At 48.9% G+C, this 15,667-nt stretch overlaps 1 protein-coding gene across 2 annotated transcripts in view; it reads right to left on the bottom strand.

Moving 5' to 3' along the window:
- Positions 1-359: 359 nt before the first annotated feature.
- YARS1 (tyrosyl-tRNA synthetase 1) overlaps positions 360-15,667 on the bottom strand; it is a 28,057-nt gene continuing 12,749 nt past the window's right edge. For both annotated transcript variants that reach the window (XM_045782061.2, XM_045782063.2), the window contains exons 5-13: positions 14,707-14,787; positions 10,899-10,991; positions 8,840-8,975; positions 8,281-8,366; positions 5,292-5,427; positions 4,406-4,503; positions 3,369-3,562; positions 2,451-2,592; positions 360-1,200 (exon numbers count right to left, since the gene is read on the bottom strand). In XM_045782061.2, the coding sequence (XP_045638017.2) occupies positions 1,090-1,200; positions 2,451-2,592; positions 3,369-3,562; positions 4,406-4,503; positions 5,292-5,427; positions 8,281-8,366; positions 8,840-8,975; positions 10,899-10,991; positions 14,707-14,787 (1,077 nt within the window). In that variant the 3' untranslated portion in view covers positions 360-1,089. The remainder of the gene's footprint in view (positions 1,201-2,450; positions 2,593-3,368; positions 3,563-4,405; positions 4,504-5,291; positions 5,428-8,280; positions 8,367-8,839; positions 8,976-10,898; positions 10,992-14,706; positions 14,788-15,667) is intronic.

The raw sequence follows: 15,667 nt of genomic DNA, 5'->3' as shown, positions 1-15,667 counted from the left end.
CTCTTCTGTTTGTTTGTTTGTTTTTTTTAAGTGAGAATCTTAAGCAGGCTCCACACCCAGGGTGGGGACTGACACAGGGCTTGATCTCACAACCCTGAGATCATGACCTGAGCCGAAGTGAAGTCTGGTGCTCAACCCACTGAGCCACCCAGGTGCCCCCAGTCTCTTCTGCTTTTATCGCCAAAGGAAAAGTCAAAGAGTCTGTGATCCATCCAGTTCACACACACCCCCCCCCCTTACAGGGTCAAAAGTCCAGGATACAAGCAGCCTAGGCTGGGTGAGGGGCCCAGCAGCTGCTCCACACTTGTGTTCCTCCCTCCTGAGATGGTCCAGCTCATAGACAGGCCCCATCCAGACACTCTTGTTCAGACAGTTTATTCGAATTCATGACAGCGACAGTGATTCTGACTTAGGTATCCCACTCTCTCTGAAGAAAGATTCAGGCTGTGCCATCTGCTGCCTTCTGATATCAACACACGGCTGCTTTAGGGAATGTCCCAGCCCAGCAGGATCAAGGGAAAGAAATGGCAGGAGCCCCGGGGCCGGGCCTCACGGTTGGCAGGCACTGGGGAGAACTGCCCACCACTTGGTAGACCACTAGGTTCTCTGTTTTCCCCTCCCTTTCCTTTTCGAATCCCACAATTTCCTGCTGGGGAAAGGCTGTAATTAGCCCAGTTCAGGCACCAGATCCCAGACCCCAGGCACAGCTGCTGGAAGAACTCTAGGAAAAGAACCGATATTTTTCCAATTAGAAAGACTGTGGCATAAACCTTTTCTAGGAGTTATATTGAAACCAGATTTCTCCAGTCAGCTGCCAGGGGAAGAAGGTAGAGCTGGACTCCCTGCTGCTGCCCCTGCCCTCATTACTACCCGGGGGGTCAGCGGCTGACCACAGCAGCCCAGCAGCCCAGACGGGATGGTTCTGGATTCTGGGGGAAGCTGAACCGCCGCTTACTGAATTCCACACCTAATAAAGTCCCCAACTTCCTGCCTCGGCGTCCTGGCAGATGGGTAAATGGGTGAAGGACGGAGCACACCGAGACAGGAGATGACTCGGGGACAGGAGAAGGGAGCAGGATGCCGGGGTAGCTAGCTGATGTTTCCCCCTTTCAGCGATTTACAGGAGATGCACCCCAGCTTGGTCATGAAGTTGGTTTGCTTCCACTGTGCGATGCAATCCTCAGAGGTTTTAAAGTCAGCCTGCACAAAAGAAACAAGCCGGGAATGTGGCGGCGAGAGCAGGCGCTCACGCTCCGGCAGCACGGACAGCACAGACAGCCCGTCCCTGGGGCCTCGAGTGCCTCTCTCTCCACTCCCCACAAGCCAGCTCTTCCGAGGCATTTAGTTTAGAAAAACAGTCATGAGTAGGTGCAAAGAACGATGTACCAGGACACCCATGTAGCGCTGGAATAGTGAAAACCTGAGAACAACTTCAATAGCTAATAAGGTTAAACAATTTTGTTACATTACGGTCGCTATGATACAATACTATAGAACCAGAGCCCCCCTCTCGGTATTTAAGACGACCGAGCAGTTTTTCTGGCATCCAGTTAAATAAAAAAATAAACATATGGTAGGATTCGAACTGCAAACATACTACCTCCATGCACTGAAAAAGTCCACAAAGAAAGAATCACTAATGCTATTTTCCAGGATCTCTAGGTGGCAGGGCTATGGGTATTTTCCTTCATGTCCCCTATACTTTGGACATTTCTACACTGGAAATTTATTTTATAGCCAGAAAAAATAAGTGATTCAAAAAAGCAGCCTGGAAAAGTAGGAAAGGGGGGACTGGGTGAAACCACGTGCCCGCCACATGCAGGGCGGAGAAAGCGTTGGAAAGCACTCAAATGTCCCCCAGACACACTCTGGCTGAGTGAGGAAATGCGGGATTAACTAGGGAAGGTCACAGGGAAGGTCACGTGTCATCTTAGCTCTATGAGAGTGAACGGTTGCTGCTTGTTCACAGATGTAGCCCGAGCACCTAGAACGGTGGCTGACACACGTTATCAGGGGCTCAGGACTTGCTGAAGGAAGCAATGCGCCCAGGGGACATGGGGACGGGCTGGATGTGAGTCCATGCCCCAGACCGCACACAGAGAATGGGTGCTCTAAGACCAGGGTGGGCTGGGGGGGTTGGGGGGACCCTGACTCCATGGCTTCTGGTGACCCTGTGTGGCCTTGGCAGGTATCCTGCCAGATAAAAAAGGGATAATCCTCAGATCACAGACGGAAGATCAGAAGAGGAAATGTCCGTGTCCCTCACACAGTGCCGCAGTGTGTGCGAGCTCGGTTCACGCGGGGACTCCCTCGCTCTGCGGGCACCTGCTCTGAACACGTGTGGACTAAGGAAGGGAGGGGCTTGGAGGCAGGCGGGTGGGGGGGCGGGGAGGGCGGCCGCGGACTCAGTAGCAGCGCAGGCAAGCGCAGGGGCGTGGCCAGCCACTCACCTGCAACTTCTCAAAGACTTTCTTCTTGGGCTTGAGCTCTTCATCTGGTTGGCCCTTCTCGTAGCCCTTCACGAACACTCGCTCACCGGGAGCAGAGCCTGCAGGAGGGTCCAGAGGCTCAACCTTGCGGTCTACCCCCTCTCTAAGAAGACAAAGGGGACGAGGAAAGAGTGAGGCTGTGGACTGCCTGCAGCTGCCGCCGAAGCCAAGGCATTAGGGCCTTTACGGAGGGGCCCTCGACGCCAGAGGCCCAGGAGGCCCTCCGTGCTGCGCTCCCTTGCTGGATGCTACCAGGGTTGGGTTGACCAGGGCTACTCTGAAACCCTCTGTCGGGAGAGATACCAAAATCAGGGCTTTCAGGGAAGGAAGTGGGATATAACAGAGACAGCAAGGCCCGAACAGCCAGTCGGAATTAGCTTTGACTCCTGGCTCCAACTCTTACTGGTAGAGAGACTTGGGCATGTGTGTGCTGCTTTGAACCTTTGATTTCTGTCTTAATAAAACTGACTTTAGGGGCACCTGGGTGGCTCAGTCGTTCAGCGCCTGCCTTCGGCTCAGGTCACGATCCCAGGGTCCTGAGATCGAGCCCCGCATCGGGCTCCTTGCTCAACGGGGAGTCTGCTTCTCCCTCTGCCTGCTGCTCCCCTGGTCATGCTTGCATGCTTGCTCGCTTGCTCTCAAATAAATAAATAAAACCTTTATATATATATATATACATACATACATATATAAATACATATATACATACATACATACATAAATAAAACCTGACTTTAGGTAAAGTGCTTCATTCTCGGGACTTGCCCAATAACTAATTCCTTCATGCACTGTCTTTTGGACAGTGTTCCTAGGGTTCCCACCTGGCACGCGGAAGGGCATCACGTGCCCCCCCCCCCTCCGGCCCCCGCTCTCACTCACAGGGAGGCGCACAGAAGCATGCCCTGGGACTCGACGCCTCTCATCTTCTGGGGTTTCAGATTGCACAGCACCACCACCAGCCGGTCCTGCAGCTCCTCCTCAGGCACAAACTGCACCAGGCCGCTCACCACAGTCCGCGGCTCGGCTTCCCCCACGTCAATCTTCTCCACGTACAGGCTGTCTGCATCGGGGTGCTGCCAGCAAGAGACGTGAGTGCCAGACAGGATCACAGCGGAATGGATCACGGACGGGGCTGGCGAGCCCGCGGACCGCTGGAGCCGCGTCTACTCCCCAGTGCAGGCTCCTAAGGGACCGCCTGGAGCAAACTCTTTCCAGGTTCCAGACAGCAGCCAGGAGAATGGGCCGGGAGGGCACATTTTACTGTCTGCCAAGAGGCAGGCTTTGAGTAAAAGGAGGGGCAAGGAGTCTCCCCCAGCGGCGGAGCGGCCTGGACTGTGTGGGTGGCTGGCATCAGGGCCACATGCCGCACCAGCCTGGAGGATGGACGGCGGACAGCGCTGACCTCGCCATCTCAAACAGCGCCGGCAGCTAACTCAAAGTTGTTAGGTAGTCGGGTCTAGGCAGTGAAAAACCATGCTGGGAGAGAAAAAAAGTCCACACAATGGTCCCAGGTCACTGGTTTCATAACCTTATGTCTCTGGGAAAAAGGAAGTCACTCTCCCTTCCCTATTTTCAGGGGTGGGTGGGATGGGACAGGGCAGGCAAAGTGGCTGATCCGAGATAAGGCCTGCAAGTAAGTCCAGACAAACTGGTAGAGACCAGAGGAGTCTACGGGACCGGATTTAATGGATAAGCAAGCTCCCTCTGACTAACATCCTCCCCCCACCCTGAGTTCCTGGCTGTGTTTGGTTGCATAAGGTCCAGAGGCAGCAAAAACTGGAATTAGGCACCTGCGTTCTGACTTGCAATATGACCTCAGGGGTGTTACTTCCCATCCCAGGCCAGGTTTCCTCCAGATGGAAACAGACAAACGTGACCCCTATCTGCCTCTCTGCGACGTGGTGAAAAATGAGTACCTTGTCCACGCTAATGACTTTCCCCACGCGGATATCCAGCCGGGACGGGATGACCTCCTCTGGTTCTGAATTCTTGGCAGGGCCTTTGGCAACTGGTTCTGGCAATGAGAAGAACCCCGAGGGGTCAGAACTCTCCCCCCTTTGCCACGACAGGCCAACTGCTGACACCACCCAATGGGGACTCACACTCACGACCCGAGCTTAAGAGTCGTAGGCTCTCCTGAATGAGCCAGCCAGGGGCCCCCAGTTGTTATCTTCTTTAAAACAGGATCGGCAACCTTTGGGATGTGACATGCCAGATTTTCATCTATTCTCTCCCTCAGTTATCAGCTGGCGGGGAGGGAACGGGGGGACAGTATAGCTCTGCTACCTTTAGGTCTTTCCATGCGTGCTCTCCACATCCACTGACTGAGCCCAAGGGCCACACAGAACCATCCATGTCAGTATCTCAGCGTCATGGCTAAGTGCACGGCCAACCAAGGGCCAGTCAGAAGCACACAGAAAGGAACTGGCGAAGCTGAAGAGGAGCTTCCCTCAGGGGCTGCGCCGGCTCTGCCCGAGCAGCTGTGTTACCTTCACGGCCTAACCCAGCTGGGCTCTCAAGGGAAGGGTTTAGTGAGGGACCACGACGTGTCTCACACCAGTAGCCTTCGTACAACAGGATGTAATCACTGCACAGTGTCGCCCAAACCTAAACCCGGACGACTCAAGTTCCATTCCAGGAGTCAACGGGACAGGGTATTCTTGCACTTCAGACCCCCTGGCTGCTTGGGCTCTCGATTTAAGATGGACCCTTTTCTGAAGCCCGCGGACGGGCTCTCTGTCCCGATGATGTCCTGTGGCCCTTGCCACCCGCCCCCCCCCCCCCCGCCCCGGCGGGCCTTACTCTGCTTGGAGGGCTCCGGGTAGGCGGCGCTGCTCAGTTTCTTCAGTGCCGGGGTATTAAACTTCTCCCGGATGGGATCCAGCAACTTGTTCAGGGCGACTTCAACAGAATTCTTTAGGTCTCCAGGGTGTACAACCTGCCCGGTGAAAGGAGGCACCTGACTGGGGGGCACAGGACGTCTGAGTCCGCTCAAGATAACGTGTGTGTGAGGCGTGGGCTGTTGATCCTCAGAACAGCCCTGTGACACTGACAGAGCCAAGGCGGGAAACGGGTTCAGAAAGATCATCTTTCTGGTCTGAGATTTAGGTCTCTTGACTCTGAACTCCATACTAACTTGAGGGATTTTATTTTATTAAGATTTGTTTATTTATTTATTTGAGAGAGAGAGTGCATGCAGGGCTGGGGGGGCAGAGGGAGGACGAGAGAATTTTAAGCAGACTCCAGGCCCAGCGTGGAGCCCCCTGCAGGGCTCCATCTCATGACCCTGAGATCGAACCTGAATAGCTTGAGGGATTTTAGAGGCTGATTTTTTTTTTTTTTTGAGGCTGAATGTTTTTATTAGTCAAATTCTTCTAGTCCCTCCATTCATGCTTTGAGTAGAAAGAGAAGAGGTGGAGAAACAGTCACGGAGGCAAGTCGAGGAGACAGCCTGGTGGGGAGCTGAGTGAGAGAGAAGAATGAGCGAGGGTGTTGGAGTTAGACCGGGGTTAGAGTCCCAGCTAGCTGTGTGACCCCCGGACCCGGCACTTAACCCTTCTAAGTTTGGGGTGGTTTACTTATGAACTAAAGAGAATACCTGTATCTCAGAGAGTCAGAATGAGGATTCAATCCCATAACATGGGTGAATATGGGGAGTGATGCTAGTACATGGCAGGAGCTCAGCAATTCAATTTTTCTTCTTGTGTCCTGTCACTAGTACTTTCATATCCCAAATCTGGCCTGAAAGGCTCTGCGAGATATTCTGAGGGCGTATCGCTTAGCTATGAACACCTGTAATTCCACAGTGCCTCCATTTTTGTTTGTGATGACAGTCCTTCATTTCCTTAGGAATGTTTAATTCTTAACAACAGAAAAGCTTTAGTCCGGCTCTGCCCAGTGCGGTAGCCGTTAGCCTCGTGTGGCTATTTAAATGTAAAGTACGATGGGGCGCCTGGGTGGCACAGTCGTTAAGCGTCTGCCTTCGGCTCAGGGCGTGATCCGGGCGTTCTGGGATCGAGCCCCACATCAGGCTCCTCCGTTATGAGCCTGCTTCTTCCTCTCCCACTCCCCCTGCTTGTGTTCCCTTTCTCTCTGGCTGTCTCTATCTCTGTCGAATAAATAAATAAAATCTTAAAAAAAAAAAATAAAAATAAATAAATAAATAAATAAATAAATAAATAAATAAATAAATGTAAAGTACGATTCAGTTCCTCAGTTGTACTGGGCGCACACGGCCGGGGCAGCTGTGTGAGAGCAAATCCAGAACGTGTCCGCCGTCACAGAAAGCGCTACTGGCTAGTGCTGCTCCAGGCTCTTCTTTCAGATGCATTTCTTCCATCCTCGTTATTCCAACAAATGACTGTTCCCGGGGCCGAGGAGCGCCGTGTGGGTTTTGTGGCCTGCCTCAGACTGCGGATAGAGGGTTTCAGAGCAATGGCTGCGGAACGTCCAAATAATGGGCCTATAGAGCTCAGAGGTCACAGAGACCCGAACCCTCACACCATGTTGTCTGCAGGGGGCTTCTGGCCTCTGCCTGAACACCTCAGTGATGGGGGCACAAGGTCAAGGGAGGCAGCCCGGACCGTTGCCATCCGACCAAGGTCACCGCACGGCTCTCCCTGATGTCGATCCGGAATGTGCCCCACTGCGGTCCCCACCCGCAGACCTGGCTTAGCCCTCTGGGGCCACAGGAAGAGATGCAACCCCTCTGCCACGAGAGTCTGTCATGTATCTGATCCCAGCCAAACACCCCCAGTTCTTTCAACTATGCTTCTGTGACAAGGGTTTGGGTCAGGTCCCTATCACAGTCACCTCCCTCTCCCCCCATCAACACAGCCCAGACTGTCCAATACACCTCATAAAATTGGGAGTCCAGGGCTGAACGCGCAACCCCAAATGTACTCAGGACAGAGGCGAACTGAATGGACTCCTGGTTCCAGACTCCACATTTCTGACGCCTTATAGCAAGACTTCACGAACATTTCTGACAGCCCAGTCACACTGCTGATCCAACCCAGAGTCAGAGCCAATCAAAAGCCCTCACTTCCTTCCCCACACGCACCACGATCAGATCTTCCCTTTAGGACCTGGCCCTGCCTCTCTCTCCCACGACGCTCCGCCTCACCTTTTAGACTCATGTCAGACCAAAACTACTTGCGATTCCGTACCGTGCTATTTCATCTTCCCGTGGCTTTGCACAACTTAGTCCCTCTGTTTGGATGTCGTCCCCTCCGCAAAGCTTTGCCAGCCAGCCAGGTCATCACTTCCTCCTATTTTCTCTCTGGACGGTGTATGCGTCACCACCGCACAGCCACGCAGCAATGGTACTTGTTCGCACGTCTGCCTCTCCTTCCGGACCACGAGCTTCGTGAGCATTTAGTCCTTGCCATGCCAGCCCCTACCGGGGTGCCTACCTCAGGGGCACCTAGTAACTCTTTTGTTACACTGTCTGCTGAGATCAGCAGGATCGTCTATGCTGTCCTTTCCGAGGTGTTTCTTTTTGGAACCTTGACTTTGCACCTCTCCCTGAAATGCTTCATCTTGCTGGGTTTAGTCCTTCATTCCAGGTTAAATCCTTTGCAGAGTGATTAGGACACCAATACGTGAGCTTTGTGCCATTTGCTCACCTAACCTCTGAACCACCCGAACCCTCATTGAGCATTACCCACAATACACAGCCCTGGAGAGCATCGAGCAGAAACTTGTGGCAGGTACTAGAAAGCTGGCTAGGCCAAGAAGGAGAGCTCTGCCAGAAGGAACTCAGTGGGGATTACTCCTCCTTTAGGATTACCTCATCAGCAAAGTCCTTTTCCAGGTCCCAGTAAGCGGTATAGGTTTTGTTTCCGCCCCATTTCTCATCTCGAAGGATCACAAACTCTGGAAGACAAAGGGTCCCTGCCAACAAACTCATCGATGATGGCAGAGTCAGCATTCCTAGGTCAAATGTTACGGATAGTTGGAGTTTTGGTTATATATTTTGAACTTCATTATATGGCATTTTATTGTTCTTAACAGAGGAGCTAACAACCCGGCTGGCGTCCAAGCTCAAGGGGAAGGATCGTGCCTTACATTTCTTTCGTGCTGCTCTAATTCGGCATGCCTGGGCCCACCCTCATTTCTACAACCCCCGCCCACCCTGACATCCCGCTCAGAACCCAGCCCGGTGACAATCTCATGGGCAATGAAATGTCATCCCAAGTGCAAGTGTACCCTGTTATATGAGAAGTCAGAGCACAGAATCAGGGAGGCCTGTCTCCGGAGGAAGACTCCTGACCAACCACAAGGATGATCACAGTACTAGTTTTGCTCCTTCAGCCTGGCCTCTGAGAAGCGATCAACAAGTGTCTTACCGGACTTCAGCGGGAAGAGGACATGCTTGATGAAAGACAGAACCCCATTGTTCTCCACATTCCCTGGCTCACAGAAGGCCTTCTTTAGTTTTTTCTTTACATCCTCCTTCCGGTCAAGGAGATCAATCTTGGACTCCTAGAAGCCACGGAGGAGAAGGGACCTCTTATGGCGGGAAATGAGATATGCTCAACTAATCCATGTATTTTAAGTTTTTTTAAACAGAGGTTTAAACATTAACAACTTTAACAAAGGCAGAATTAATCAGAGTCAAGAACCACTCACAATATTGTCACCTGACAAAAATCACGATTTCAATTTTCCTGTGTTCTTCCCAGGCCTATAACACACAGAATCGTTACAAACTCGTAGTTCGAGAACAAATGTCTACACTTTGCTTTTTCACTTGACACTATATCATAAGTATTTCTCAGTGGCTACCTAGTCTCTGCTTCTGATTTTTATGCTGTATCATATTCCCAACGGTTAGTGACCACATAATTTCTAAACAGGTAGATCATGTTCTGATGTTTACAATTTGTATGTAATATTACAATGAACATCTCTGCAGAGGTTTTTATTGTTTTTGTTTCTGCCTTCTCTAGGATTATTTCCTTAAGCTACCCCAAACTGCCAGGCCCAAAATTATTTCCTGAAAGGGGCATACGCACTGTCACTGCCTGGAACAGTGTGTGTGCGGCTTGCTGCATGGCAACCCCCGAAACCAGGTACTGTCTAGTATCTGGAGCCATTTTCCCTTTTTAGGTAATAGGAACTGTTTCTTATTTTGCAGTGAGTAAGCTCAGGCTTCTTTGGGTTCAGTGGTTACCAAATTCTGGTCCACGTATGCCTGTGTATGAGTCATCTGGGGTGTCTTTAAAAAATGTAAATTACTGGGAAATGAATCAAAATCTCTTGAGGTTGGGCCAGGTATTTGTAATTTTTTTTTTTTTTTAAATCAGAGAGAGAGCGAGCGAGCACAAGCAGGGGGAGTGGCAGACAGAGGGAGAAGCAGGCTCCCCGTGGAGCAGGGAGCCTAACACGGGGCTCGATCCCAGGACCTGGAGATCATGACCTGAGCCGAAGGCAGACGCTTAACCAGCGGCTCAGCCACCCAGGCGTCCCAGTATTTGTATTTTTAAAAAGCTGAGTGATTCTGATGCAGTCATGCTCAGGAGCTGCTGCCACCACCGATTCCCAGGGCTCGGATACGGCAAATGTCACTAAATACGGTGAGGGATATGCTATTCTGTCAGAGAAATAACTGATACACGGAGCACTGTAACACAGAGAAAAGTGACTATTTTATATATTCCTTCAAAAATAATAACAGTTTCCATGCACATATTTACTGATCTCTGATCAAAGACTGAAAAGTCAGATTTAAAGAACTAGGTGAACACCCACACATGACTTCAGTCAGAATCACCTAGCAGAGTTTGAAAGAAAATACAGATTCCTGATGTTCCCCAGAACCACTTTATCAGAATTTCTAAGAATAGAGTCTAATCAACGCTTTTTCTTTTCTTTTTTTTAATTCCCTACGTGGTTCTGAAGCGCAGCTGTGTTTGGGAACCGAGAACTCAACCTTTCACGTCTGTGGGTTTCACTATGTCCTCCGTTCTGTACCCTTAGTGACCAAAACAAAAGTGTACCTTTCCTAAGCAGGACTTTTCACTGTGCAAAGACATTGTATTGATTACATTAGTCACATCAAGCATCACCCTGAGAATCAAGATGCTTTACGGTGAAATGCAACCCTAGCCTCTTAACCCCATGAGGGAGGCTGAATTTGATCACAGTTCTGGGAATGAAGAAATTACTTTTGCTTGTGTTTTATCAGCCACAGTAAAACTGTTAAGATTATGAAGGGATCCCATCAGGACTGCTTCTGGGTCCTTCAATACTCAGGAACCACTGAAATTAACTGGATGCCTTCAGGCTCCTTGGAACTCAAATCTACAAGAATTCTAGTTAGCTAGGTGACTCTTCTTTTGAGTCCTCAGCCTCTTCATCTCTTGCTGAAGATTTCTAACCTCAAGTCAGAGCTGGCAAACCTACCTCTTCTGAGGAGCTCATTTTACTGCCAGTTAATCCTGGAACCATGGGATTCATCAGATGGACCCGTTTTGAGTAGCCAAGTGCAGGGAGGTACTGAGGGGTTAGAAAGAAACACACAAAGCGTTAGTATTAACTCCCCCTCCGTGCCCCATCTCAGCTAGTTTCAGGTGTACGATTTACATGATTCTACACTTCATACGTCACCCGGTGCTCGGTACAATAAGCACACTCCTTAATCCCCCACCCCCGACCCACCTCCCCTCTGGTAACCATCAGTTTGTTTCTATAGTTAAGAGTCTGTTTCTTGGTTTGCTGCTCTCTCTTTTTCCCCCTTTGTTCATTTGTTTTGTTTCTTAGATTCCACATGAGTGAAATCATATGGTATTTGTCTTTCTCTGACTGATTTATTTCTTTTCTTTTTTTTTTTTTTTTTAAAGATTTTGTTTATGTATTTGACAGACAGAGACAGAGAGCACAGCAGGGGGAGTAGCAGACAGAGGGAGGAGAAGCAGGCTTCCCACTGAGCAGGGAGCCCAACCACGCAGGGCTCCATCCCAGGACCCCAGGATCATGACCTGAGCCGAAGGCAGACGCTTCACCGACTGAGCCACCCAGGCGCCCCAGACTGACTTCTTTCACTTAGCATAATACACTCTAGCTCCATCCATGTCATTGCAAATGGCAAGATTTCATTTTTTGTGGGGGCTGAGTAATACTCTATTGTGTTGAATACACAACCTTTTGATGGTGTATACAAAAAAAAAAGTGTTTTTTTTTCTCAACTGCTTTTCTATTAGTATTAATTACACTGTGATTTTTACATTACACTGGATCTGCCCTGCCACCATAAACAACTATAAAAGCTGGAAATATATAAAGTAACCATTTGCAGGCATTCAAGAGCAATCAGTGTAGGACTACAACGCTTGGCAGAAGGGAAAGCAGAGGTGACCCCACACTCACCCTGGCTTTCTCCTTGAGGGCACTTTTTCCAAACCAGGTGCTGAGAAAAAGAGAAGAGCTGTCTGACAAAGCAGGAGAGACAGAGACTGGGTTTCAGTGCTGCCAGGAGGCTAGGATTTGGGAAGGGTTTTAGAGTGAAGTGAGCCCTGCACCCCCAAATCTAAGTCAAAATTCCCTCCTGGTTTATGAGCTGACTCGTAGCTGCGTGTGCATACAGAGAGACGCCAGAAGCCTAGCAGAAAACAGGTGCTGGGAGGCTGGAGACCTGCACAGAGATTCTGGACACTGGACAGTGCTGGGGAGACAGTTTGAAGCTCAAGTCCACTCAGAGTAGAGAGGTCTTTGTGAACACCCTGAGATTTGAGTTTGAGACCCCAGAAAGGTCATATCCCAGGAATAAGGACAACATCATAGAAGGAAGGGTTTTGGCTCAGGTCATGATCTCAGGGTCATGGGATCAAGCCCTGGGTCTGGCTACATGCTCTGCACCAAGCCAAGTCCGCTTGTCCCTCTCACTCCCCCCTGTCCCTCCCCGTGTGATCTCTCTCTCAAATAAAGAAATTTAAAAAATCTCTTTTTTTTTTTTTTAAGATTTTATTTATTTATTTGACAGAGATAGAGACAGCCAGCGAGAGAGGGAACACAAGCAGGGGGAGTGGGAGAGGAAGAAGCAGGCTCATAGAGGAGGAGCCTGACGTGGGGCTCGATCCTGGAACGCCGGGATCACGCCCTGAGCCGAAGGCAGACACTTTAACCGCTGTACCACCCAGGCGCCCCCCAAAAAAATCTTTTTTTTTAAGATTTTATTTATTTGTCAGAGAGAGAGAGTGTGTGTGCACAAGCAGGGGAGAGGCAGGCAAAGGGAGAAGCAGGCTCCCCGCCAAGTAAGGAACCCAACATGGGGCTCCATCCCAGGACGCTGGGATCATGACCTGAGCTGAAGGCAGACGCTTAACCGACTGAGCTACGCAGGTGTCCCAGGAAATAAAATCTTTATTAAAAACAAAACCAAAAACTACATAAAAACCATTCTTAGAGTTTGTGAGTCACACAAAAACAAGCCATGGGTCATATCTCTGCTAGAATAATAAAAGTAGATTCAACTAAAAAGTTAATAGAGGAGATAAAATAGAATAATATGAAATACTTAATCGAAAATTTACATTGTAAGCATTCTTCTTTCATTAAATATACCCAAAAACCACTAAGCCAGTCCAAGAAAGATAAACACTACATGATTTCATTCATATGTGGAATTTAAGAAACAAAACAAACTGGCAAAGGGCCAAAAAAAGGAAAGAGAGACAAACCAAGAAACGGGACTCAGCTACAGAGAACAAACTGATGGTTACCAGAAGCGAGGGGGGTGAGGGGATGGGGGAAATAGGGGGTGGGGATTAAGGAGCACACTTGTATAGAACTGGTGAACCAGTATATTGCACACCCGAAACTAATATAACACTGTATGTTAACTATACTGGAAATAAAATTAAAAACTTAATAAAAAATACATCCAAAAACCATTTAAAAATATAAATATTCCACTGAGAGGAGTTATCATTACATATATCATAACATAACAATCCCTTGCCATTGGATGTGAGTTTATTTCTAGATTTTTTTTTTAAAGATTTTATTTTTTAAGTAATCTCTACACCCAATGTGGGGCTTGAACTCACAACCCTGAGATTCAGAGTTGCGTGCTCTACTCAACCAGCGAGGCATCCCTATTTCTAGATTTTACCTGTATTTATTTATTTTTTTAAAGATTTTTTATTTATTTATTTGACAGAGAGAGACAGCCAGCAAGAGAGGAAACACAAGCAGGAGGAGTGGGAGAGGAAGAAGCAGGCTCCCAGCGGAGGAGCCTGATGTGGGGCTCGATCCCAGAATGCCAGGATCACACCCTGAGCCAAAGGCAGATGCTTAACGACTGAGCCACCCAGGCGCCCCTAGATTTTACCTTTAAATTGATAATGTGATAGATACTTTCATGCATAACTGAAGTTGCACTTTTTTTTTTTTTTTTTTTTAAAGATTTTATTTATTTGACAGAGATAGAGACAGCCAGCGAGAGAGGGAACACAAGCAGGGGGAGTGGGAGAGGAAGAAGCAGGCCCATAGCAGAAGAACCTGATGTGGGGCTCGATCCCAGATCGCCGGGATCACACCCTGAGCCGAAGGCAGACGCCCAACCGCTGTGCCACCCAGGCGCCCCTGAAGTTGCACTTTTAAAATTATTTCCTTAGCACTAATTTGTATAATTACTAGCGCAAACTACCCTCCTGGAAATTTATATTTCCACTAACAGTGTTTTCTCCATATCCTTGCCAAGATGAGGTTTTGAGAAACTTTCAAAAAAACAACCATTTCTCAATAGCCCTTTCCAACTTACTCAAGTTCTTTCCCCAAAAAGAACTATTACGGGTTTGCTCTGATTTCCTCCTTTAAACACCAGTGAGCCTCATCTCAGAGATGAGCGGTTTATGTAAGATCCAGAGCAATATGGACCGAATGCTCTGGGAAAGACCCGTAGTTGACTGATGGTCCCTTTCCCTAGAAACTGTGTTATTAGGAAAGAAGCAAATCCAACAGCTCTGGGGGCAGCTTCCTGGGGGCAGCAAGAGCACGGGCTTCCGAGTCAGACAGCTGTGTAAGTTCTGCACAGTCACTAACTGTGTGATAATGGACAACTTTCTTTCTCTTTAGTTTTCCCGTCTACAAAACAGGGAGAATAATACCCGCCATACAATATAGTTATGAGTGGTGGGACTGGCATATTCAATAAACCTTAACTGCATATCTGAGGCACAAAAGAAAAAAGGTAGGAAAGAGAAACACCGACCTTCTCTGCAAAGGTAAAAATCTTTCTCTGATCAACACCTCCAAACTGGGCATCTACTTTCAAATACTCTTCATCCAAGGCCTGTGGGGGAAACAAAACAAACACATGAGCATAAACTCCTACTGTATTTCTTCTATACGGATCTGAGAAATCAGGAACTTTTGAAAATCACCAGATTTTTTCAGAAAGTAGAAGCCAAGAGGCAAATAAAGCAGCATCCAGCCTCCCTCTTGGCCTCAAGAGCTGCATAAACGTGCTGAGTGCCTGTGGTGAACAGCACTCCGTGAGGATGGCATGGGGGGGAAAGTAAGAGCCTCTGCCTTTGGGAAGCTCACAGTAGATGGGGAAGGGAGGAAAAAAGGAGAAGACACACCACAGTCGGGTGAAAGGTACCCACTGAGTAGGGAAGCCTGTGACAAATGTCAAATAATGGCATAACAGGGGCGCCTGGGTGGCTCAGTCAGTTAAGAGTCTGCCTTGAGCTCAGGTCATGATCCCGGGGTCCTGGGACCCAGTACTGCATCAGGCCGCTGCTCAGCGGGGAGTCTGCTTCTCCCTCTCTTGCTCTGTCAAATAAATAAAATCTTTAAAAAAAAAAAAAAGAAGGCATAAGAAGAAAGTGCTGCGAGAGCTCAGAAACAAAAGGCAAGACTTTCTGATTTTGTCACTTTCTACCCGCCCGGCCTAGTGCCAGCCCTGAGGATGCAGAGCTGAATTGGACCCAGACTCGGCCTACAAGAAGCTAATTACACAGCTGAAAAGAGAGACATATAAACAGATAATTTCAGTGCAGTGTGCGAAGGGCTCCTCGAGATGTGCATTTAAGGAACAGTGCTAACACAAAGAAAGAAATGCTTATCTCTAGCAGGTCAGACAGGTGGCAGTGAAGGCTTCCTGGAATCAGGCTGTGGGCTGACCTTGGTTTTGAAGAATATATAGATGTTTTTCACCATGTAGAGGA

The sequence above is a fragment of the Ursus americanus genome, chromosome 33, assembly GCF_024610735.1.
Source record: "Ursus americanus isolate L20-20 chromosome 33, mUrsAme1.1.p, whole genome shotgun sequence".
In the NCBI taxonomy this organism is placed as follows: Eukaryota; Metazoa; Chordata; class Mammalia; order Carnivora; family Ursidae; genus Ursus; species Ursus americanus.
Note: the sequence above shows the minus strand (reverse complement) of the source record. Positions and strands in the feature narration are given on the sequence as shown.